Source organism: Sus scrofa, chromosome 15, assembly GCF_000003025.6.
Source record: "Sus scrofa isolate TJ Tabasco breed Duroc chromosome 15, Sscrofa11.1, whole genome shotgun sequence".
NCBI classification, from domain to species: domain Eukaryota; kingdom Metazoa; phylum Chordata; class Mammalia; order Artiodactyla; family Suidae; genus Sus; species Sus scrofa.
This window is the reverse complement of record NC_010457.5, coordinates 133257138-133281501: the sequence shown is the minus strand read 5'-3', so window position 1 is coordinate 133281501 and position 24364 is coordinate 133257138. Positions and strand designations below refer to the sequence as shown.

Below are 24364 nucleotides of genomic sequence, written 5' to 3'. Positions count from 1 at the left end.
TCAGAAGTGGACAAATTTTTTCTGTAAAGAGCCAGACAGTAAATATTTTTGGCTTTGCAGGCCATTTGCAAATGACTCAATTCCACCACTGTACTTTAAAAGTAGCTTGGACAATACACAAACAAATGGGTATGACTCTGTTCCAATAAAACTCTCCTTATGAAAACAGGTAGCCAGCCAGTTTGCCAACAGATGAGAGCAAATATTACCTCTTCTAAGAAAGGGACCCACCACCTAAGTGATTCTGCCCTCACATCACAGCACTACTAACAGGATAAGCTATTACTTCTGTCCTGCCCTCTCATCTGTTTCTTCTCTCTGGCATTCAAAGTTGAGCCATTTGGGGAGTTCCCGTTGTGGCACAGCAGAAACGAATCTGAGTAGTAACCATGAGGTTGTGGGTTCAATCCCTGGCCTTGCTCTGTGGGTTAAGGATCCAGCATTGCCGTGAGCTGTTGTGTAGGTTGCAGACGCGGCTCGGATCCTGCATTGCTGTGGCTGTGGTGTAGACTGGCAGCTACAGCTCTGATAGCCCCTAGCCTGGGAATCTCCATATGCTGCAGGCACGGCCCTAAAAAAAAAAGAAAAGAAAAGAAAGGTGAGCCATTTAGAAGGCACCTAGTTCTTAAAATGCTGTTGATTCTTGCTCTAGGATCATCTTGCAAAATTACAGTTATATGTCATCATCTGCAAACTTCTGGTATTTAAGAAACAGTATGACCAAACTTAGAAAGAATGTGTATTAGTAACATGCCACTAGCTGGCTGACTGAAGTGTCCTACAAACTTTGAGTTTTCTGCTATGAAGGGTGACACCTGAGAGCAGATTAGATCCAAAGGCCCTTTTTGTGCTGCAGTGTACCCTGCCCAGTTCTGCCCTTACTGTATTAAGAACTGCTGGTACTGGAGATGCTGCATCTGGTATAAGGCTGTGAGTTCCTGCTGCCTGGTCAGTCGTTCCTGGTCCAACTCTCCCTGGGAGTAAAAGGGTAGAGGGAAGAAATGCCATTGAATAAACTGCAAGAGCCTACAAGCCATTTATTTAGTACTTAAAATGAATGTTAGACCTTCATATCCCACCCCACCTTTAGACCCCAAACCTAAAACACTTATTTAAAGAAAAAAAAAATCAGCTATCTTTAGAAACTAAATGGTGCCATCTAGTGGAAGAAGGCAGTGTCTTCATGATAAGAACTTTTCTATGGCGGGAAAGAATCTCTTAAGTTCAGCTGCTGTTCTCTTCTCCTACCCTTGAAGGTGATGGTTGTACTGTACTCCAGAGTTATTACTGTAACTAAAAAAATGCATAATTCTCCCAGTCTTAAGTGATTTATACAGGAACCTGCTGTATAGCACAGGGAACTCTACCTAATAGTTTGTGATAATCTACATGGGAAAAGAATCTGAAAAGAATGGATGTGTGCACATGTACAACTGAACCACAGCAGAAATTACCACAACATTGTCAATCAATTATACTTCAACAAAACTTTAAGGAAATGAAAAAATCTACATGATATTAAATTTTTTTAATTTTTAAAAAGTGGTTTAAAATTTGGAAAGTATGAAGAAATTAAGAGAAATAGGACAAAACAGAAAGGAGTAAAATTAAATGTTACAGTAGGAATTTTATTATGGCACATAACAAATAGAGGGAGCCAGTGTATGTCTTAAAGACAATGAGAAATTTAAAATTAAACAGAATATAAGAGCTTTGAAAACTACAACCTTCTATCCAAAAAGTGTTTCTACTGCTACTAAAGCACCACGAGTTTAAAAATAAGCTATAGTAAAACTCTGTTTTTTAGCTAACATTTTAAATAACATGGCTGAAATTTACATTTTGGAAAGCTAAAAGTGAAGAAAATAAAAAAAGGTAAAGTGTAAGGCAACAAATAAATGCCTAAGGGTGATAATGTTAAACTTCGGCAATATTGTACAATGATTATACTTTGGAAAAAAATTTTTTTCTTTTTATGGCCAAACCTGTGTGGCATATGGAAGTTCCTGGGCTAGGGGTCAAATCAGAGCTGCAGCTGCAGGCCTGCGAAACAGCCACAGCAACACCAGATCCAAGCCGCATCTGTGACCTACACTACGGCCTGCAGCAATGCTGGATCCTTAACCCCCTGAGCAAGGCCAGGGTTCAAATCCGCATCCTTACAGACATCAGGTCAGGTTCTTAACCCACTGAGCCACAACGGGAACTCCAGAAAAAAACCTTTGATGTGTGATTTCTTGGAGTGGCATTCATCTGAAACTGAAGGACATTTTTCTTTCCCATTAAATAGTCATGGATAGAAGCTACACTAGGTTAGTCTAAAATTGCTACATGAAAACCTAGGTTTCAAGGTATATTTATCAAGTTGAACTTTCTTATGGGCAAAGGCAGTACCTGAGAGGAAGCAGAGCTTCCCATGGTTTTTCACCTTAAGTGGATCTGATTGAGGCTCAGCCTCTATAACTGGATGTCTAGGAATGGACTAGAGCAAGCATGCCAAGCTGCAAGTGATGAGCTTTCAGCTCTGAAACATCCAAGATAAAAACTAGTCCCAGTTTCTGAGTAGGTGGTAAAAATACAATTTATACACAATAAAACACAGCGAAATTTTTCTCTGAATTTACGACAGAAATGTCATAAGTAATCCCCCTCTTCTAGAAACCTTCACTGCTCTCCATACATCCATACAGAGTCTCAACCCATAAGTGGATTGTGAAATCAATAACCAGGTCAAACACAACATGCACATACTGAAAAGAAAAGAAAAAAGGCGGGGGTGGGGAGATAGGGGTGGGACAGAACAAAACATGTACATGGCACCAAATGTTCTGAGAAATTTGTTTCACAGATATATCTGCACAGTAATGAATACACAGAGTCATGATGTAAAACTCTTTAAGACAATGGGCTGTGGTGAAAAAAGTTTGACAGCCACTGTTCTCACCTATAAACTCTCTTGCCTACAGAGGTTGTGACTTACTGCATCTTCATCTCTTAAGAACCTGGCACAGGCCCTCAATATACCATTGATGAATAAATCAATGGCTGTTATTGTAGAAGCCCAGTGTTTACAATAGTTTTTGTTTTTTAGTTTCACTTTGGCCACTTCTGACTATGGCCAGCAACCAGGCACCCAACCTTGGAAAAGGAAAAGTGCGGCACAGATCCAGAGCTCTCCAAGAGGAATTCTGCAGGGAGAGGCCCCAGGGCAGCTGCGGAGATTTCCTCTTCAAAGGTACTCCAGTATTAGTATAGAAGAGTTACAGTATGATCCAATTTTTAGTTAAAATATCAATAATATTAAAAAAGAAAAAGTCTTCCAAATATTCTGAAACAATGGAATTTTATATTAGTAACCTCTGCTTTAGGATAAACTCAAATTTAAGAACTCCAGAAGTCACAAAGCCAGAGGTAAATAAATGAGAGGAGAACATGCATTATAACTAGAAGCAACAGGAACTCTTAAGAAGTCAATTGTGTAGAAGCACAGCAGATAAACATAAAAGCTCTGAAGTGAACTTAGGTAAGCAGCCAGACCGTGCAGGACCTGGTGGGTAAGCCAGGAGACATTCTCCTTCTGCATCTGCTGGAAATCTGTTGAAGGATTCTGTTCCTTTAGAGTATGGATGGGGTTCTGTGTGTGTGTGTGTCTCCGACAGAGAGAGAGAAAGGGAGAAAGGAAGAGAGGGAGAGAGGGAGGGAGGAAAGGGGAGAGGGGGAGACAGGGAGAGAAAGGGAAGGAGAGAAGGATGGGCACCGATATTTGAGTGTTGAACAGATCATTATAGCTAGGTAAAGAGCCTCTGATTCAGAATTCCCACTGCCATTTCAGTTGCTTGCAAGGAGCTAGTTTCTTCTTCGCTATATGTAACATCTGGATTGTGTTCACAAGGAGAAGCAAGTGCTTCTGTGTCTACTATGCGTTCTGGGTGACATGTAAAGTACTTACCATATGAGGGGGGGGAGCTGGTCCAGGAGAGAAGGGAACCCTTCCCCACATTTTCATGATATCACCAAGAGGTTGGAAGCTTTCATCACATGCTCTCTTCACCAATAAAGACATAGTAAAATAGCCCGCCTGAAACCATTCTGCCATCTCCTGATTATTGAAGGGACCTACAATAGCATCAATTAAACAGAAGGGCAATAAGAATCCTTTCAGGCTAGAGAGGAAAAAAAATGCTTCCTGAGGCAGATTCTCACCCAGAACTAACAACTTATTTCAGGTGGCACCTATCAAATATCTTGTATGGTATCTTAATTCATCACAAAAGGAAGTGAACAGGCTTCAACCTAATAAAGTACAACAGAAAATATTTTGAAATAAGCCTTAGGAGTTCTCCTGTGGTGCAGGAGGTTAAGGATCTGGCGTTGTCACTGCAGCAGCCTGGGTCACTGCTGTGCCCTGGATTCGATCCTTGGCCCAGGAATTTACACATGTAATGGGTGTGGCCAAAAAAATTAAAAAGAAGAAGCCTTATATCAATACATTCCAATTTCTCAGCAGTGCTTTAATTATTTCAAGGAACATAAACATCTCTGTCTCACTCAATCTTTACAGATCATCTATCAGAAAAGTATAGTAGGAGTTCCTGTCGTGGCTCAGTGGTGAACGAACCTGAGTAGAGGATGTGGGTTTGACCCCTGGCCTCGCTCAGTGGGTTAAGGATCTGGCACTGCCATGAGCAGGTCACAGATGCAGCTCAGATCCCGCATTGCTGTGGCTGTGGCAGAGGCTGGCGGCTTCAGCTCTGATTCAACCCCTAGCCTGGGACCTTCCATGTGCCATGGGTGCGGCCCTAAAAAGCAAAAAAAAAAAAAAAAAAAGTATAGTAACACTGAAAAGATTTTTGTTTGTTAGACTTTGTATCACTTAGGCATAGAAAATATAAGGGCTGAATATGTTCTTTTCTAATTTTCATTGTCAGAGACTACTGAAGGTGAGGCAAAATATAAACAATAATAAAATTAAGACAAATTATTACTTATCCATGGTAAGACTAAATCTGGCCTTGGTAGGGGAAAAAACTAACATTCTCTAGATGTTTTACAAAAAGAAATAATCAAAGATTTTATAGGAGTTCCCGTCGTGGTGCAGTGGTTAATGAATCTGACTAGGAACCACGAGGTAGAGAGTTCGATCCCTGGCCTTGCTCAGTGGGTTAAGGATCCGGCATTGCCATGAGCTGTGGTGTAGGTCGCAGACGCGGCCCAGATGTGGCATTGCTCTGGCTCTGGCGTAGGCCAGTGGCTACAGCCCTGATTGGACCCCTAGTCTGGGAACCTTCATATGCCGTGGAAGTGGCCCTAGAAAAGGCAAAAAGACAAAAAAAAAAAAAAAAGATTTTATATATAAAATTAACAAATACATTCATAACCACTGATCCAGCAGATATTTACTCAACACCAATCATTTAGGTCCAGGCAGGAAGATAACTGTAAACAAAACAAAGTTCTGGAACTTCCACTTCTGGGAAGATGGAGTAGATGTACTTGCCCCCATTCCTCCTGCCAAACACAACTAAAAACCATGGACATTACATAGAAAACAAGCAGAAGACGACTCCAAAGGCAGAGAGAAGGTGGCAGACTGACGAGAGGCCTTGGGGCCTGAGGAACCAGATGACAATGAATTTCCTGGGTTTTCATTTTACATCATATTGCCCGGATTCAGAGCTGAAGCCAGCAACATGATACATGGCCCAATAATACAGCTGAAAATACGCCCTTGGCCAGCAAGGCCCTCATTCAAATTTGAAGGAGAAATCAAAAGCTTTACAGACAAGCAAAAGCTAAGAATTCAGCACCACTCAACCAGCTTGATGACAAATACTAAAGGAACTTTTCTAGGTGGAAAACAAAAGGCCACAACTAGAAACAAAAATATCACAAATGACAAGGCTCACCAGTAAAGGCATATATACAGTAAAGATACGAAATCATCCATGTACAATCATGCCACCAAACTCAGACACTGTGAGAAGAGGAGGGTACAAATGCAGGACATTGGAGATGTACTTGCAATTAAGAGAACAACAACTTAAAAACAATCTTGTGTAGACATAGGAGTTCCCGTCATAGTGCCGCAGAAACGAATCCAGCTAGGAACCATGAGGTTGCAGGTTCGATCCCTGGCCTCGCTCTGTGGGTTAAGGATCTGGTGTTGCCGGGAGCTGTAGTGTATGTAGCTCGCAGACGTGGCTCGGATCCTATGTTGCTGTGGTTGTGGTGAAGCCCGGCAGCTGTAGCTCCGATTAGACCCCTAGCCAGGGAACCTCCATATGCTGTGGGTGTGGCCCTAAAAAGCACAAAACAAAACAAATAAACAAACAAAAAAACACAATCTTGTATGGATACAGATTCCTATATCAAAATTTCATGGTAACTGCAAACCAAAATCTATACGACTCACACACACAAATAAGAACAAGCAATCCAAATACAACACTAAAGATAGTCGTCAAGCCACAAGAGAAGAGAACAAGAGGAAAAAGGAAGAAAAAAGACCAACAAAAAACAAATCCGAAACAGTGGATTACAATGGCAATAAGAATATACCTATCGATAATTACCTTAAGTGTAAATGGACCAAATGCCCCAACCAAAAGACAAAGACTGGCTGAATGGATACAAAAACAAACTCCATATACATGCTGTCTTAGGAGACCTACTTCACTTCCAGGGACACATACAAACTGAAAGTGAGAAGACAGAAGAAAATATTCCACACAAACAGGGATCAAAAGAAAGTTGGAGGAGGAGCAATACTCTTACCAGACAAAACAGACCTTAAAATAAAGAGTATTATAAAAGACAAAGAAGGACATTATATAATGATCAAAGGATCAATCCTTCTTCAGCTGCAGCTCTGATTTGACCCCTGGCCTGAAAACTTCCATATGCTCCAAGTGCAGCCCTAAAAATCAAAAAAGAAAAGAAAAAGATATATCAAGCAAACAATCAAAAGAAAGCTGAAGTGGATATATTACTATTTAATAAAGTGGACTTCAGAGCAATGAATATTAGCAATTTACTAGTGAAAACGACAGAGATGGATACTATGTAAGAATAATGAATGGGTCAATCCACCAAGATGTTTGCACCAAAGAAAAAAGTGAAACAATAACTGACAGCTGAAAAGAGAAACAAATTCACAATTATAGGTGACTTTAACAACTGATAGAACAACTATACTGATAATCGGAAAGATTACAGAATTCAATACTATCATCAACCAGTAAGATCAAACTGATACCTACACAATACTCCAAAGACAGCAAAATACACACTCTTTTCAATACTCACAGACCATATGGTCAAACAGACTCTATTCTGGGCCATAAATAAATCAACAGGTTTTTAAAAATTTAAATCACTTACAGTGGGGAGTTTCCATTGTGGCTCAGCGGTAACGAAATCGACTACTATCCATAAGGATGCGGGTTCAGTCCCTGGCCTCTCTCAGTGGGTTAAGGATCCGGAGTTGCTGTAAACTGTGGTGTAGGTCACAGACACAGCTCAGATCCCGTACTGCTGTGGTGTAGGCCAGCGGCTATGGCTCCGATTTGACCCCTAGCCTGGGAACATCCATATGTTGCAAGAGTGGCCCTAAAAAGCAAAACCAAAAAAACACACACAAAAAAACCCCATAACACACAGTATGTTCAATCCTACACAGAAAGACAGCAGGGAGATCTCTAAACACTTGGAAACTAAACGACACACTTCCACATATTACACAGGTGAAAGCAGAAGTCTCAAGAGAAATTTTTTTTTTTTAAAACCATTTCTAGGGGTCAAATAGGAGCTGTAGCCGCTGGCCTACACCACAGACAAAGCAACAGCAACGCAGGATCTGAGGCTTGTCTGCAACCTACACCACAGCTCACGGCAACGCCGGATCTCCAACCCACTGAGCAAGGCCAGGGATCAAACCCGCAACCACATGGTTCCTAGTCAGATTCATTAACCACTGAGCCACGACGGGAACTCAAGAGAAATGTAAAACTATATATACTCAATGAAAATAGGCATATCAAGGAGTTCCCATCGTGGCTCAGTAGTAATGAATCTGACTAGCATCCATGAGGACGCAGGTTCGATCTCTGGCCTTGCTCAGTGGGTTAAGGATCCGGCATATCCATGAGCTATGGCATAGGTCACAGACACAGCTCAGATTCCACATTGCTGTGGCTGTGGTGTAGGCCGGCAGCTGCACCTCCAGTATGATCCCTAGCCTGGGAACTTCCAAATGCCACAGGTGCAGCTCTAAAAAGACAAAAAAAGAAAAAAGAAAAAGAAAAAATATGCATATCAAAATTTGTGGTACGCAGTTAAATAAGCTGAGAAATTTATGATATTAAATGCTTACATTAGAAAAGGGAAAAGTCTCAAATCAATAAGTACCACCTCAAGAATCTAGAAAAAGGGCAAAACGAACCCTAAGAAGCAGAAGAAGAGAAATAATACAGTTAAGAATAGAAATCAACAAAATCAGAAACAAAAAAATAGTGAAAAGAATCAATAAAACAGAGCTGAGTGTTTGACCAGTAAAATTAACAAATCTCTAGAACACTGACAAAGAGAAAAAGAGAACAAATTACCAATACCAAGAATGAAACTGGGGAGTATAACTACAGAACCACTTGCAGACGTTAAAAAGATAAGAATTCTTATTCTTAAAGATAATAAAGAAATACGAAGTGAAAACTCTACACACATAAATTTAGCAAGAATCACAACCACTTTCACTCGCATTAAATAGATCATTTAAAGAGCCCTGTAACCATCAAGGATATTGAATTTATAATTTTTAAATTCCAAAAAAAGTCTCCATCTGGAGACTTCTACAAAGCCTTCAAAGAATTAACATCCTATGGCAAACATAAGGAAATTTCTCAACAAACTAAAAACAGAACTACCATATGACCCAGCAATTCCATTCCTAGGTATATACATCTGAAAAAAACAAGAACACTAATTAAAAAAAATACATGCCCCCCAATGTTGATAGCAGCATTATTTACAATAGCCATAATATGGAAGCAACCTAAGTGTCTGTCAAAAGATGAATGGATAAAGAAGATGTGGTGTATCCTTGTATAATGGAATACCACGTTGCCATAAAATACAATGAAATCTTGCCATTTGCAACAACATGAACAGACTTGTAAAGTAAATCTGACAGAGAAAGACATACACTGTGTGAGATCACTTATATGGAGAATCTAAAAAATACCAAAAAAAAAAAAAAAAAAACCCAAAAAAACAACAACAGTGAATATAACAAAAAAGAAGCAGACTCAGACACAGAGAGCAAATTAGTGGTTACCGGAGGGAAGAGGGAAGGAAGGAGAGGAAACATAGGGTAGGAGATTAATCGACACAAACTATTAAAGAATATGTCACACAGGGACAAAAAAAAGAACATGAATTCTAAACAATCTTGGAGTTTCTATCATGGCTCAGTGGCTAATGAACCTGACTAGTACGCATGAGGATGTGGGTTCGATCCCTGGCCTAGCTTAGTGGGTTAAAGATCCAGTGTTGCCGTGAGCTGTGGTGCAGGTCACAGACGTGGCTTGGATCCTGTGCTGCTGCGGCTGTGGTGTAGGCCGGCAGCTCCAGCTCCAATTTAACCCCTAGCCTGGGAACCCCCATGTGCTGCAAGTACGGCTCTAAAAAGACAAAAAAAAAAAATACTTAAACAATCTTTTCCATAAAATAGAAGGGGAAGAAACACTTGCCACTTCATTTTATGAAGCAAATATTAATTACCCTGATACCAAAACCAGATAATGAGTACAACAAAAAAAACTCCAAAAAAACTCTAAAACACCCTGTATATCCTTAACAATAAATTACTGAATAGGATTCAGCAATATATGAAAAAAATTATACAACATGATCAAATGTAGTTTATTCCAATGATGCAAATCTGCTTCAATATTCAAAAACCAGTCAATATTTAGCCATATTTAACTGGCTAAAGAAAAATCACAGACGCAACAGACGCATTTGACAAAACCCAATATTCAATCATGATAAAAGCTCTCAAAATAAAGGGCACTTCTTCAACTTGATAAATATCTCCAAAAACCCAACCGCTAACATTACACTTAATTATTATTAAAGTTCCCCGTAAGACAGGAAAGTAGGATACACAGGGCAACTATGTCTGTTCTCATCCCTCTTATTCAACATACTGTTGGACTATAAGGCAACAAAATGAATTAAGAGGCATACAGATGGGAAATGAAAATATAAAACTATTCCTATTTGCAGATGACAATTTCTACACAGAAAATAAATGGAATCTAGCAACTAGAACTAATAAATGAGCTCAGCAAGGTCAAAGAATAAAGATAAACATCTCAAATTTGATTCTAGATAGGTGCAATAAACAGACACTGAAATAAAATGATTTACCAATTGCTCAAAAAAAATCAAATACTTTGGTATAAATTTAATAAAACATGCACAGAATGCTGAAAACTACAGTGTTGATGAGAGAAATCAAGACCTAAATAAACTGAGAGACATACCACATTCATGGATGGGAAGACTCAACATGGCAAAGATGTCACTGCTCTTCAAAATGGTACAGAGGTTTTACATAATTCCTATTAAAATCTCGGCAAGAATTTTTGGTAAATATAGGCAACATTATCCAAAAACCTATATGTAAAAGCAAACTAGAAAAACTAAACACTAGGAGGAATCTGGACTTATCACATACTATGGTAATCAAGTGTTGGCTGGAGGAACAGAGGCGTCAAACAATGGACCAGAATAAAGAACCCAGAAATAGACCAACCCAAATACACTCAACTGAATTTTCTCAAAAGTGCAAAAATAGGAGTTCCCTTTGTGGCGCAGTGGTTAACAAATCCGACTAGGAACCATGAGGTTGCGGGTTCAGTCCCTGCCCTTGCTCAGTGGGTTAAGGATCTGGCGTTGCCGTGAGCTGTGGTGTAGGTTGCAGATGCGGCTCGGATCCTGCGTTGCTGTGGCTCTGGCGTAGGCCGGTGGCTCCAGCTCCGATTCGACCCCTAGCCTGGGAACCTCCATATGCCGCGGGAGCGGCCCAAGAAATAGCTAAAAAGACCAAAAAAAAAAAAATAAAAATAAATAAATAAATAAATAAATAAATAAATAAAAGTGCAAAAATAATTCAAAGGAGAAAAGGTAGCCTTTTCAACAAAAGGTCCCAAAACAAGTGGGCATCCGTAAACAAAAAAATAAATTTTGACCTCAGTGCCACACTTACACAGAAATTAATTCAATGGATCACCAACTTAAGTGTAAAACACAAAACTGTAGATTTTTTTGAGTAAAAACCTTTGTGATCTGAAGCTTGGCAACAAATTCTTAATACCCAAAGCACAATCCATAAAATTAAAAAATTTATCAACTGTACTTCATCAAAGTTGGAGAGCCCATCGTGGGTCAGTGGTTAACGAACCTGACTAGCATCCGTGAGGATTCGGGTTCAATCCCCGGCCTTACTCAGTAGGTTAATGATCCGGGGTTGTGTGAGCTGTGGTGTAGGTCGCAGATGCAGCTCGGATCCTGTGTTGCTGTGGCTGTGGTGTAGGCCAGCGGCTACAGCGCCGCTTCGACTCCTAGCCTGGGAACCTCCATATGCCCCAGTTACAGTCCTAAAAAGACAAAACAAAAACAAAACAAACAAACAAAACAACTGTACTTCATCTAAATGTAAAAGTTTTGCTCTATAAAAGGTTGTTCAGAGTCTTTTTTGAATTTTGACTGTAATGATGTCAATATCCTGGACATGATTTTTTTTGGTTTTTTTTGTCTTTTTAGGGGCACACCTGTGGCACTCGGAGGTTCCCAGGCTAGGTGCCTAATCAGAGTCGTAGCCACCAGCCTGTGCCACAGCCACAGACACAGCAAAGTGGAATCTGAGCTGCAGCTGCGACCTACACCACAGCTCGCAGCAATGCCAGATCCTTAAACCCACTGAGCACGGCCAGGGATTGAACCTGCAACCTCATGGTTCCTGGTCGGATTCGTTTCCGCTGCACCACGATGGGAACTCCTGGATACGGTATTTAACTACAGTTTTGGAAGAGGTTACCAACGGGGAAAACTGGGTAAAGGGTACATGGGATCTCTGTATTATTTCTTATAACTGCTTGTGAGGCTATAACTACTTTAAAGTAAATTTAATTAGAATGCACATATTCTATATTATGTTTTAATTAAAACACATTCTATAGGTGTCTAAGTAGATCATGAACAAATACATACAGTGCCAGATCGTATCAGATGCAATGAAGAAGAATAAAGCACGGGAGGGGGACTAAGAATGGAAACGGAGCTATGTTAGACGTCCCAGGCTGTACTGTAAAATGCTATCATGAAACCGACACTAAAACAGTCAACAACCGGTTTCAGGTTATGAGCAAAAACTTCAAAAGCAGAAATGAAAAATTAACAAGTGTCCTTCACAGCATTTTCTCTCCATTCTAATCTAATTTATGCACCATACACATCTTTTAAGCAATTACTTTATAATATGGTACTCTTCTTAGCCATTTTACATAGCTCTTCATCATTTACAATACAACTCCACTTCAGTGAGACACTCGAGCAAGGTCTTCCAAGAAGACCTTTCTGGTAGGGAGACTGAAACACGGAGAATGCATGCGACTCAACTGCCTAGTTAACTAGCTGGGACGCCAGAACTGAGGGGGTCTTAAGCATAATGCTTAAGTTTTATGTGGTGTGTGTGTGTGTGTGTGTGTGTGTAAAATAGTATATACTACAGTAATAGTGTGTGTGTACATACGTATGTATGTATAATAGTACATACTATAGTGTGTGTGTGTAAAATAGTATATACTATACTAATAGTGTGTGTATGTGTATATATGTATGTGTGTATATATAAAATAGTATATACTATAGTGTGTGTGTGTAAAATAGTATATACTATACTAATAGTGTGTGTATGTGTATATATGTATGTGTGTATATATATAATAGTACATACTATAGTGTGTGTGTGTAAAATATATACTATAGTAATTGTGTATACATATGTATATATAGAATAGTACATACTATAGTAACAGTGTGTGTGTGCATAAAATAGTATATACTATAGTAATAGTGTGTGTGTATATGTATATATATAATAGTACATACTATAGTAACAGTGTGTGTGTGTGTGTGTGTGTGTGTGTGTGTGTGGTTAGGGTATAACCCTATCATATCACTAATTATATTCTGCCGTTTTCAAATTATTTTCACTAGACTCCCTCCCCCACTGAAACTGTAACACACTATGGGGGGCGCCCATAAAAAAGCCTTCTCTATATATGAAGAAAGGCTATAGACCGACATTTTTCCTACCGTTCTGAAAATTAACATTAAACCATCACCACCTTAGGATGTCTGGAGGTAATGGTACAGTTCTAGACCCAGAGTAGGATGGAACAACCTACCTTGAATTTCTCCCTGAGGATCCTTGTAATACCACTTTTGCATTGCTTCATGCATCAATGGAATTGAGACTCCCTTAGCTCTGTGCTCTTGCAATTTGGATGCCAATCTCTCATCATCTAGTGCACTGTCCTGGAGATAAGCCACCATCTTCTCAGCTTGCTAATGAGAAAAAAAAAAAAAATGCATTGTGGAAACAAATGATCCTAAATGAATACTTACACACATAAAAATGATCTGCTTTTTTGAACAACTTGATCTGTGAGAGGGACTGTGCAAAGAACACAGTAGGCAATAATTTAATTCTTAGAACAACGCCATGAAATAGGTACTATCCTCATTTTACAGAGGAGGGAACTAAGGCTCAGAGAGGTCAAGCCCTACTCAAGGTCTCAAAATTATTAAGCCAACCCAAATGAGATTAAAATACAAACCTGGTATGGATCAAACCTCAAGTTTATAAAAGTACCATTTAAACCAATAATCCTAAATTATATAAGCTAAACCTGTAAAAACACAGATATTAATAGATCATAATTTTACAAGTAGAATCTTCTTCAAGTTTTACTAAAACACTCCCTCTTTCTTCCTTTCTTATTTCCTGCCACCAACTAGTCCATACTGAAGAAAAGAGAATTTCTTCAGTAGAAAGCAAGCTGTCACTTACTTTACATATAAATAATTGTTTATACAATCTTAGGGAACTCTAGAAACATGAATAAAACGGTAACTATTTTCCCTGTTATACTTTAGGCAAAAAATACAGAAGATGCAGTCCCTATCCACAGCTGCTTGTATTCGCCATTTTTGGCATTCCATTTATTTCCAAAAAGAAAAAAGAAAAGCAAACAGCTAAGGGCAACCTCAGAAGAGCAAAAAATAACCTGACATAATGACTACTACATAGCAGAAACTTAACAGCATGAAGTGATTTGAAAGACAATTACTCACACAAATAAATACTAGACATAAAAACAACTTTTTTAGGTACATAAAATCTAGTGCACAAAAGTTCCACTTTTGAATATTCATGTAATAGTTTCCTATTTTTTTTGAGAGTTCGAGAGGAGAAAAAAAAAAAGAATTACGTGATTTTCACCTGTTCCAAATGTTTGAGACCCTCTTCATCATCTGGCTCTGTGGAAACACTGCCCATACCAGGAGCACCCACGACCGGCGTTTCAACTGGCCGGAGGGCAGGACTAGGATTGGGAACAGGAGGTGGAAGAATGAGGAGAGGAGAGGCTGTATCTGAAGGGATCTGTGACAGGGGCTGCTGAACATCTGGAACCATTTCTACAGAGAAAAAAAAAAAAACAGACGAAAATCCTTCAATATGGAGACTCTAATGAAGAAAAACTATGTCATCAAGTTGGGCAGCTTGCTAAACAGGCTCAACAGAAATGTGAACTGTGTCATGAACACTGCAGCTACTTCTTATGGAGCAGTGTTGTATTTCCTCCTACTATACAAAAATACCTCCTTAGAATGACAACCTATAGGATTCGAAGGTATCCAGAAGGCCCTCTACAGTGCTAGCCTGTGTCACTAGAGCATCTACCCCATAGTTGTGGATGCACCTCTTGAAAACAAACAGAATCAAGTCCAGCTCCTTTCCGCACATCATGTCTCTGAATAGTAAACACAGTTTAAAAATTACTGCAAGTCTCCTCAAAGATGTCATATCTCATCATCAAAACTTTTATTAAAAACATGCACAGTTACCATGAATAAATACCTATTTCAAGTTATAATTACCATAATACATTACATTTTGCAGGATAACAAAAAGCTCTTGGAGTCTTATCTGTACAGCACAGGAAATTCTTCGCAATAAGAATAGAGACTGCAGGAGTTCCCTTCGTGGCTCAGCGGAAACAAATCTGTCTACTATCTATGAGGACACAGGTTCGAGCCCTGGCCTCGCTCAGTGGGTTAAGGATCCGGTGTTGCTGTGAGTTGTGCTGTAGGCTGCAGACACGTCTCAGATCCCGCGTTGCTATGGCTCTGGTGTAGGCCAGCAACTGCAGCTCTGATTTGACCCCTAGCCTGGGAACCTCCATATGCCAAGGGTGCTGCCCTAAAAAAAACAAAGAGGGGGGAAAAAAAAAGGATAAAGACTGCAAAACAGGTTGTGTCTTGATTCCTATTTCCAACCTCTCAGTCAGTAAGCAGGCTCTTAAGAAGGCAAGGGGCATGGCAGTAATTAGATACAATTGCAGTTTCTCCTTTGAAACTTTGTTTGTTCAATTACAGACAGCTTCTCCAAATTCCTGCTCCTCTCACTTTAACCTTTCTCTGCCAGACTTCTTAAAAGGACAGCCTATACAAGCAGGCTCTACTTCACCACCCCCCACACTTGCTACAATATGAATTTTACTCCCAACCCCCCAATAAAATCTCTCTCCCAAAGATAAGCAGTGACCCAAAGTCACCAAGTCCAATAGTTTTTCCTAATCACCATCATCTAACCTTGGTAGCGTCTGACCTTATCTTCTCAATTCTAAACTGGAACACTCTCTTTCCTTACTTTTCCTGTACTCTACTCTACTCCTGCCTCTGAAGAATTTTCTCTGGCTTCTTTTTATCTACCCTCTAAAAACAGGAATCACCCAGGTTCTGCTCTCAGTCCAATTCTTACCACCCCTAAAAAATGTATGTAAAAATCTTTCATTCTCTCTCTGGCCCTAAACTCTTTCCACTGAGCTAGTCCCTCCCAACTGCTCTCTGTCCATCTCTAATTTCTCATCAGCACCTCAGAATCGGTGTTCAGAACTGAATTTATTCTCTCCCTCCCAAATGTGGTCAACTTGCACTCTTCTTCTATTAAGGATACCCTAATACTCTCAGGCATCTCACTCATCTTTGACTCCTCTCTTGTCCTTGCCCTGATACAGAACAAACAGTAACTATGTCCTGCCAATTTCTACTTGAAATCTCATCTGCCACTACCTCTCTTTACAAGTGCACTGCCTAAGTCATAGTGATTGATCAGGAGACCAACAGGTCACACAGCAGCCCATCTGTCATCACAACAACCTAACCCTACACACAGCTGTCAAGTACGTGTTGCAACCGTGTATCCCACCAACCTCCTTTTCATACCTCACACTTGATCTAAAAAACAGAAGCTGATTTCCTGCCCATGCCTGAGTCCGCCCACTTCCTCCCCTGAGCTTTCACTAGTACTGGAATGCCCTCTCCTAATCCATCCAGCTACACCTATCTCCAAATTCTACTTATTGTTCCAAGACAAGCTCAAAGACACTTGCTTCCTGAAGCATTCCAGCAGTCCGCCAATCACAATTCAAATCATTGCTTTTGCCCGAGGTGACTGATATACACATGCTTTATCTCCCCTATAAACTATAAATCCAGAACTTCAATCTCTAATGCCATCTTTCAGCTTTCCCAGAATATACATGTCTGGACCCTACCCCCAAATTCTCCTAGAATAAGGTCCCGGGCATGTACATTCAAGAGTATGAACCACAAGTAATTTGGGGACACATCATAACTAAAAAAATGACTATTACATAAGAAAGAAGTACAAGTCCAACAGTGCCTGACATATATAGTAAATACTCAAATACTTGCTGAATTCATTCATTCATTCATTCATTTTGTTACAGACATTTAAAAAAAAAAACTGAAAGAAAAAAAATCCTTGGCTCAAGCTCTCAAAATGGTACTTACTGGGCAATAAAGAGAATAAACAGTTCTTTATAACACTGTATTGCTATGTTAGAAACAGTGCTGGTTGTTTAAGAAATAAGAGACAACATTTAGCCTAACTTGGGATGGGAAAGCAGCATGTGCTAAGGCACAAAGGCAAGAGAACAGGCACAATTCAGGACCTAACAGGAGGTGAAGCTAGCAAAATAGGGTACCAAGTATACAGAGCTGGTGCTGAAATGGCATAGCGGGAGACAGATGCCAGATCACGAAAGATCTCACAGGCTATGTTAAAGGGTGTGAATTTTTATAGTGAATGAATCAATTTACCTCTCAACATTAGGCCTTACACTGTCCTTTTTTATTATATGCAAAAATAAAAAAATGAATATTACTACTACCTACTAAGGTATACGAGCAACTTAACACAGTTAATACTGGAGAAGGACACAGATTTTAAGCTTATTTTCTAGCAACGCTGAAGGGATTTTCACAGATTTATCCATGTTCTTTTTGGCCTCTTTTGAAAGAATGGCATTTTGATGTGTCAACTGGACACACATACAGCCACCACATGGGTATCAACCTCCCGCAGAGGATCCCAAACCAGTTTACTCGACTGATACCAGGGCGGCCAGAAGCAAGACTGACTACCTTGCAGCTTCTAATTCTGTTTTGGTGAATTCTGGGATAAACACACAGGGGAAGCAGTGACTGGGAAGGTGTAGGCAAAATAATCTATTCTAATAATTCATCACCAGAAGCAGTATAAAGAGGCCTCTCCTGTCATCACTGTCTCCAAGAGAATCCAAGCGTAGCTTATGGACTCTCACAAATACATACCGTCCCCCCTGTTGGGTACTTTGGTTGATAGACTACTTTCTGTCCGACTCTCTTCTTCAGCTTTTTCCATTTGCTCAGCTTTGGGTTCTTCTTTCCTCTCGAACTGGGGTGGTTCCTGAGGCTGATGATCAGAAGGAGTACCTGGACTTACAGATGATGAGGAGCTCTGGGGTGGTTCCTCACTAGCTTCTGTAACACGAAGTAACCTTAAATCAACAACTTAGAGAAACGCTTGATATCTTTAAAAAAAAAAAAAGGGACAAAAATGAGCCTCACCGACTCCCACTCGGTCTGGCTTCTCTCCTTCTTTCTTATTTGTCTTTTCGGGTTCTTTGGCTTCTTCATTATGGCTACCTTCAGAGTCAGAGCACTCTTCCCCTTCTTCTACAGGCCGGAAGTCCATCTCCTGCTCTTCTGGAATAGGCTCCTTCTGTACTTTCTGTAGCAGGACAATAAAGCCAAACATTAAGAGCATATTTGGATTTGGAAGAAGGTCAGTGCCTGTCATAACATTTACAACAAATTTCTTACCTTTAGAGAAAGGAATGCTCCAGAGGAGTCGAATGTGCCCATTTCTTCCTCGGCATCCTCTAAGCACCATTCAGGCAAACTGTCTCTGTCATCATCCATGCTTCCACTGCCAGAGCGCACCCTTCGGTAACCCCTTTCATCATCCCGATCTCGAAAGTCAAACTCAAACCTTCGCCGTCGTTCCACGTGTTCCCGCCAGCCTGCAGAACGAGGGCCATCTGGGATGAGGAGGAGGAGGACACAAACCTTAGACGGGTTTTACAGCATTTGAAAAAGAAAACCATGGATAGGAAACAAAGGAGAAAACCACAACTGACAGCAAATTCAGATGGATCAACCCACTAAAGAGAAAGTCAGACAAATACAGGGGCACTCAAAGCTCAGTATCATTTACTATACCCCCATCACTAAGTGACAACAGTAGTTACCTCCATCAAGTACTGGGCCCCACAACATACTCTCATGCTTTTAAAGATAAATTGAAAACAAACCACTTCTAAAGGACAGTCATTCAAACATACTTTTAACAAGCTCTAGGTATCTGACGGAAATGCTGATTAGCCACTCACATAGCCTACTGCTATAAATAAGACCTACAGCACTGAATATCTTTCCATACTGAAATCCATGCCTTCTCACGGCTAAGTCTTCAAGCATTTTCTTCCTTCCGATGAAAAGACTCTTTATGGGTAACACCAGCTCCCTGTGTCAAGTCACAGTGTCAGCACGCCTACTTGCTAGGGCCAAGATCCCATTTGTAATTCTGATTTCCAAAAGTGAAAGAATCCTAGCACTGACATGTCATATAGAGCCCACTATCCTAATTTTATAGTTTAAGAAACAAACTGCTGATAGCAGAAGTAACCTGCAAAATGAAAAATAGAAACAGAATCCAATTTTGCATCGTCTACTGCTTTTTCCACAATAACATGCTTACTCTTTCTCTTTTCTCTCATCTTCTAACTCTCCCTGGGGAGTTTTTATTTCCGTATAACATCCCCAGGGACATTCCTAAATCCACCCTAGCATATTACTTAGTACATCTACTTTCTAGCAGAAAAAGACTGCCTAAGAATAAAACATCCAAGTTAAATCATTTTCTCTTAAAAAGCGGGGGTGGGGTGCGCAGAGGGACTCTTGTTAAAATCTGACAAACTTGAGTCTAAGAGAGTCATAAAAAAAGAGGCAGGTTTTAACCTTTTAGGATTTTACATCCTGACTGCTTTCTCTGCGAGAGATACATAAAAAACATGAGGTCAACGTTAAATGTTACTAAAATCAAACTGAAAACCAAAGGGCAAAATGCTAAAACACCAATACAGGTAGCATCTCATAAACCACTTACAAAAAGGTAAGAAAACATTATCCTCCTACTTCCCACACCTAACTTAGTAACAGCAAAACACTATTTACTACCTTCTATTCAAACAAAGGAATTTTATACCCAGATTACCTAAATGTAAACCTAGAGTCATTATCCCAAAGAAGTATTCATGATCAAATGCTAAATTCCAGAGTATTCAGTCTGCTGGTCTCATTTCTAAGTATGCACTGTGATAGAATCTAGCCTTCTAGGCATCTGGCTCATGTTTCCCTCTTACTAAGTTTCCTAAATTTGTCTCCCAGAGAGGGTGCTTAGCTGTCCTTAATGCTCCCAACTCCATACACACCCAGCTATAAGCCATACTTTAATAAAACTATATCCCCTATTTTCTTATCATACCAAGTTAATAAAATTTTATTCATGAAATTAAATGTAGCAGATAAGGTACATCTATAGATTAAGACTGACCACTGCTTTACAGACCTTACACCAGAACTAAAGCTTGATACTATTTTCATAAGATAAAAAATTTTTATACTGATTTTGACTTAATTTATCAATCCTAATAAAAGATTAAAATGTTCAGAGTAACTGATAACAATTGATATAATCAGACTCAATTTTTAATATGCTAGGTTGAAAAAGTAGATGGTATTCTTTTTAAAAATTGCATATTGTGGAGTTAGCATCATGGCGCAGCAGAAATGAATCCAGCTCGAAATCATGAGGTTGCGGGTTCGATCCCTGGCCTTGCTCGGTGGGTTAAAGATCCGGCGTGGCCACGAGCTGTGGTGTAGGTCATAGACTCGGCTGGGATCTGGTGTTGCTGTAGCTCTGGCATAGGCTGGTGACTACAGCTCCGATTAGACCCCTCTAGCCTGGGACTCTCCATATGCCACGGGCGTGGCCCTAAAAAGACAAAAATAAATAAATAAATAAATAAAAATTAAAAATTTCTGTTTACAATGTTTTTTTGAGACTGACATATCTTTATAGCCTCCAAAGTGTCTTTTTAAAATGTATGGATAAAAAATTTGGAAAACTGTCAAGTTGATGACAAAACTGACATATCAAATAATGGAGAAAAAGATTTAGAAAAGCTAGGGGACGGAAAAAAAAAAAAAAAAAAAAAAAAAAAAAGACAATATACATCCAAAATCTAAGCTCTGTGGCGAGGAGGGTCAACGGTAGACTATAACACCAAAGTTTAACTTTTTAACTCTCGCTTTAATAGAATTAACATCAGACGTTTGGGCTCAGAAACACTGCTCATCTTCCAAAACATTCACCTTGTTTGTTTTTGATCAGCTGGAATTTTTCTTCTCGCTCAGCCCAGATCCTGTCCATTCTTTCACTGAATGCTTGTTGGGAACATAGTCTACAAACCCCTCTGCTTACAGGCAAGCTCAGCACAAAATGCTGCGCTGCCCTGAAGAGAACTGTAACATTTGGTTGTCCAGGACACTGACTGATGAGAACTGCCTAGATAAGTGTGATGTAAACAATGCCCACTGATGCCAGAAAACTCACCCAAGAGGCAACCAATGAGGAGTTACAAAGCACTGTCAATCTGTCCAAAGATTAACTTCACCAGGTTAATTTACAGAGCATTGTCAATCTGTCCAAAGATTAACTTCACCAGGTTAATTTACAGAGCAATGTAAATCTGTCCAAAGATCAACTGCACTAACTTTCCACCTATCCACAACCACAACTCCATAAAGCACCTTGTATGCCTATTATGTTTGCTTAGACCAAGACTAAGTCTGATGTATGAATAACTTGATTTTAAAACATAACTGAAAACACTTTAGATTATTATACTTCCCCCTATTAAAGTAAAGCTTCCTTGGCATACGGTCAATAGATAAAATAACATTATACACATGAAAATCAAAAGAGATGTACACACTGTTTGTATGCTTCAGTCCTTCGTGACCCCAAGATCGAAACTACAGTGGCATCTGCTTATCATGAGGCATGGAATCAGCACTCTGGTAAGGAACGAACTTTGACACAAAGCACCAGTGTTTTCAATTACCAGCATATCTAATGTCGGAGAACAGTCTGAAGCTTTCTTAAGAGTCAAAGAGAAGAACTCACAAAACCCCTAATCACGACTATATTCCTTCTTTTTCCTAAATTTAGAGGGACAAAAGAATGAACTTATGATTGTTTTTGACCTGGGTTTAAAGTGTATTCTTCAAGTAAGCAGAAATCACTGTTTGAGAACAAAAAAGAAAAGAAAGAATAAATCCTTTCTTATGCAGGAAAAAAAAAATTTTTTTTAGGAGGAGCATAATTCCAAAGTAAATAATTACCATTCGATTTAGAAAAATCAAATGAAACCCTCTTTCATGTTTACATTTAAGGTCAGGTGCTTCCCACTAAACCACACTGCCCCAGAAAAATAAAAGTAACGGAATCAAGTGAACAGATGAAGGGAATGTTGCGGGGAAATTTCTCATGGTAACAAGACTGAGTATGGTGACATAAATTAGACTCCTCTTTTTTTTTCTTTACACTTTCTCTTTTTCACTTAATCTCCCACAATTTCCACCAAGTCCTCACTTATTTCAGTCCCTGTGGGCTTTTAGGCAGCAAATTTTTACCAGGACTGTGAGGCCGCCACCTCTCTCCATCCCTTCTTGACCCAGCTAGTCGCCAGCCACCGTCTTCATCTTCTCCATTCTGTTCCTCTCTAAAAATACGCCAATTTTCACTTTCTGATCGTATGAATTCATGCTTTCTTCCCACTGATGTTGGTCCACTTTCCTCAAAATTTGGTCGCCCTGTAAAGAAAATGAGTATACATAAGCCTCAGCCAGCAAGGATTTTGGAAATAGACCTGACTATTCAAATCAAGCTTTTCTGCAAATGCATCCCTTTCAATGTTCAGGCAGCATAAATAAAGTAATTGCAGATTTAATGCACATATTAAAGCTAAATGTTCAGAGAAAGGGCAGGTTTTTTTTTAAACAAAAATAATATGTTTAAGAGCATGCAACGAAAGTGAGTCAACTTTCCCCCTACTCAAGAAATGTCCCCCTGAGTCTTACCCCCCGGAAGTAACCACCATCAACATTTTCCTATAAAGCCTTCCAAAAACTGTCCTTGGTTACTTAGGCATGTACATACAGATGCCTCACTGGCATTCACATAACACTACCCTCAGAGTGTTATATATGTTGTTTTGTAACCTTGTTGTTTTCACTTGGCAATCCTTTCTTAGCAGCATATCCTTTTTTTTTTTTTTTTTTTTTTTTTTTTTTTGTATTTTTGGGGCTGTACCCACAGCATATCGAAGTTCCCAGGCTAGCAGTGGAATTGGAACCACAGCTGCCATCCTACACCACAGCCACAGCCACGCCAGATCTGAGCTGCATCTGCAGCCCACACCACAGCTCACGGCAACGCCGGATCCTTAACCCACTGAGCAGGGCCGAGGATGGAGCCCGTGTCCTCATGGATGCTGGTAGGATTCGTTACCACTGAGTCATGACAAGAACTTTTTTTTTTCTTTTTTAAGCCCTGCAATATTTTTAACTATATTTAATAAACTTAGTATATAAGTTTATATATAATAAACTTAATTTATTTAATCAACTTCCACCAGTGATTCTGCCCAAACAGGATTACCTATAAATTTCAATCTCTTTTTACATATTCTTTCTTTTTGGGCTTCCCATGGCATATGGCGTTCCCTGGTCAGGAATGAGATCCAAGCTGCATTTGTGACCTAAGCCACAGCTGCAACAACCCCACAGCTGCAACAACCCCAGCTCCTCAAGCTGGGGCTGTTGCCGTGCTGGGCCAGTGACTGAGCCTGCAATCTGGCCCTGGCACTGCAGAGACAAGACGCCAATCCCGTTGTGCCATAGTGGGAATTCCTCACCCTCTTTTACTTCAAAACAGACTGTAAACTCAAAAGTAGAGCTTTAATGGAATTCCCACTGTGGGAAAATGTGGCATTTGAAAATGAGGAAATTCTACTTTCTGGTCCTCCTCTATATTCTACTTTGCATGTATTAAGATCCCACATCCTGTTCACCCCAACACTTGTTACCCGGTATTATTTTATTACAGGATAAAATCTCTCAGAATGAGGGACTACAAGGATTTGCTGGGCAAAATGTTATTATAACAGGCAGCCTCTAAGGCAGCCCTCAGCAATAATACCCCTGGACTCACGGCCTTGGTCCTAACAGAATACATACAGCAGAAGTGATGAGATGTCACTTCAGACACTAAGTTAAAAACTTCCATCTTGGATGCTCTGAGGGAATCCAGCTGTCCTGTTGTGAGGCAGCCCTGTGGAGAAGCCCACATGGCAAAGAACTGAGCCTTGCCAACAGCCACATGAGTGAGCTTGGAAGTGGCTCCAACCCCAGTTGAGTCCTGAGGTGACTGCAGTCTCACGAGAGACTCAGGCCAGAACTACCTAGCTAAGCTGCTCCTTCCTGGCCCAGAAACTGAGATAATAAATGTTTGCTATTTTGTTTGGGGGTAACTTGTTATAGA

At 39.9% G+C, this 24364-nt stretch overlaps 1 protein-coding gene across 9 annotated transcripts in view; it reads right to left on the bottom strand.

The window, feature by feature from the left end:
* GIGYF2 (GRB10 interacting GYF protein 2) overlaps positions 1–24364 on the bottom strand; it is a 132670-nt gene that overhangs the window by 31806 nt on the left and 76500 nt on the right. For 6 of the 9 annotated variants that reach the window (XM_021075627.1, XM_021075628.1, XM_021075626.1 and 3 more), the window contains 8 exons: positions 22456–22635; positions 18520–18737; positions 18265–18427; positions 17989–18177; positions 14570–14766; positions 13473–13632; positions 3950–4116; positions 883–974 (listed from right to left, as the gene is read on the bottom strand). In XM_021075627.1, coding sequence (XP_020931286.1) covers positions 883–974; positions 3950–4116; positions 13473–13632; positions 14570–14766; positions 17989–18177; positions 18265–18427; positions 18520–18737; positions 22456–22635 — 1366 coding nt within the window. The remainder of the gene's footprint in view (positions 1–882; positions 975–3949; positions 4117–13472; positions 13633–14569; positions 14767–17988; positions 18178–18264; positions 18428–18519; positions 18738–22455; positions 22636–24364) is intronic. The other 3 variants (XM_021075631.1, XM_021075630.1, XM_021075634.1) reach the window with 1 other exon arrangement.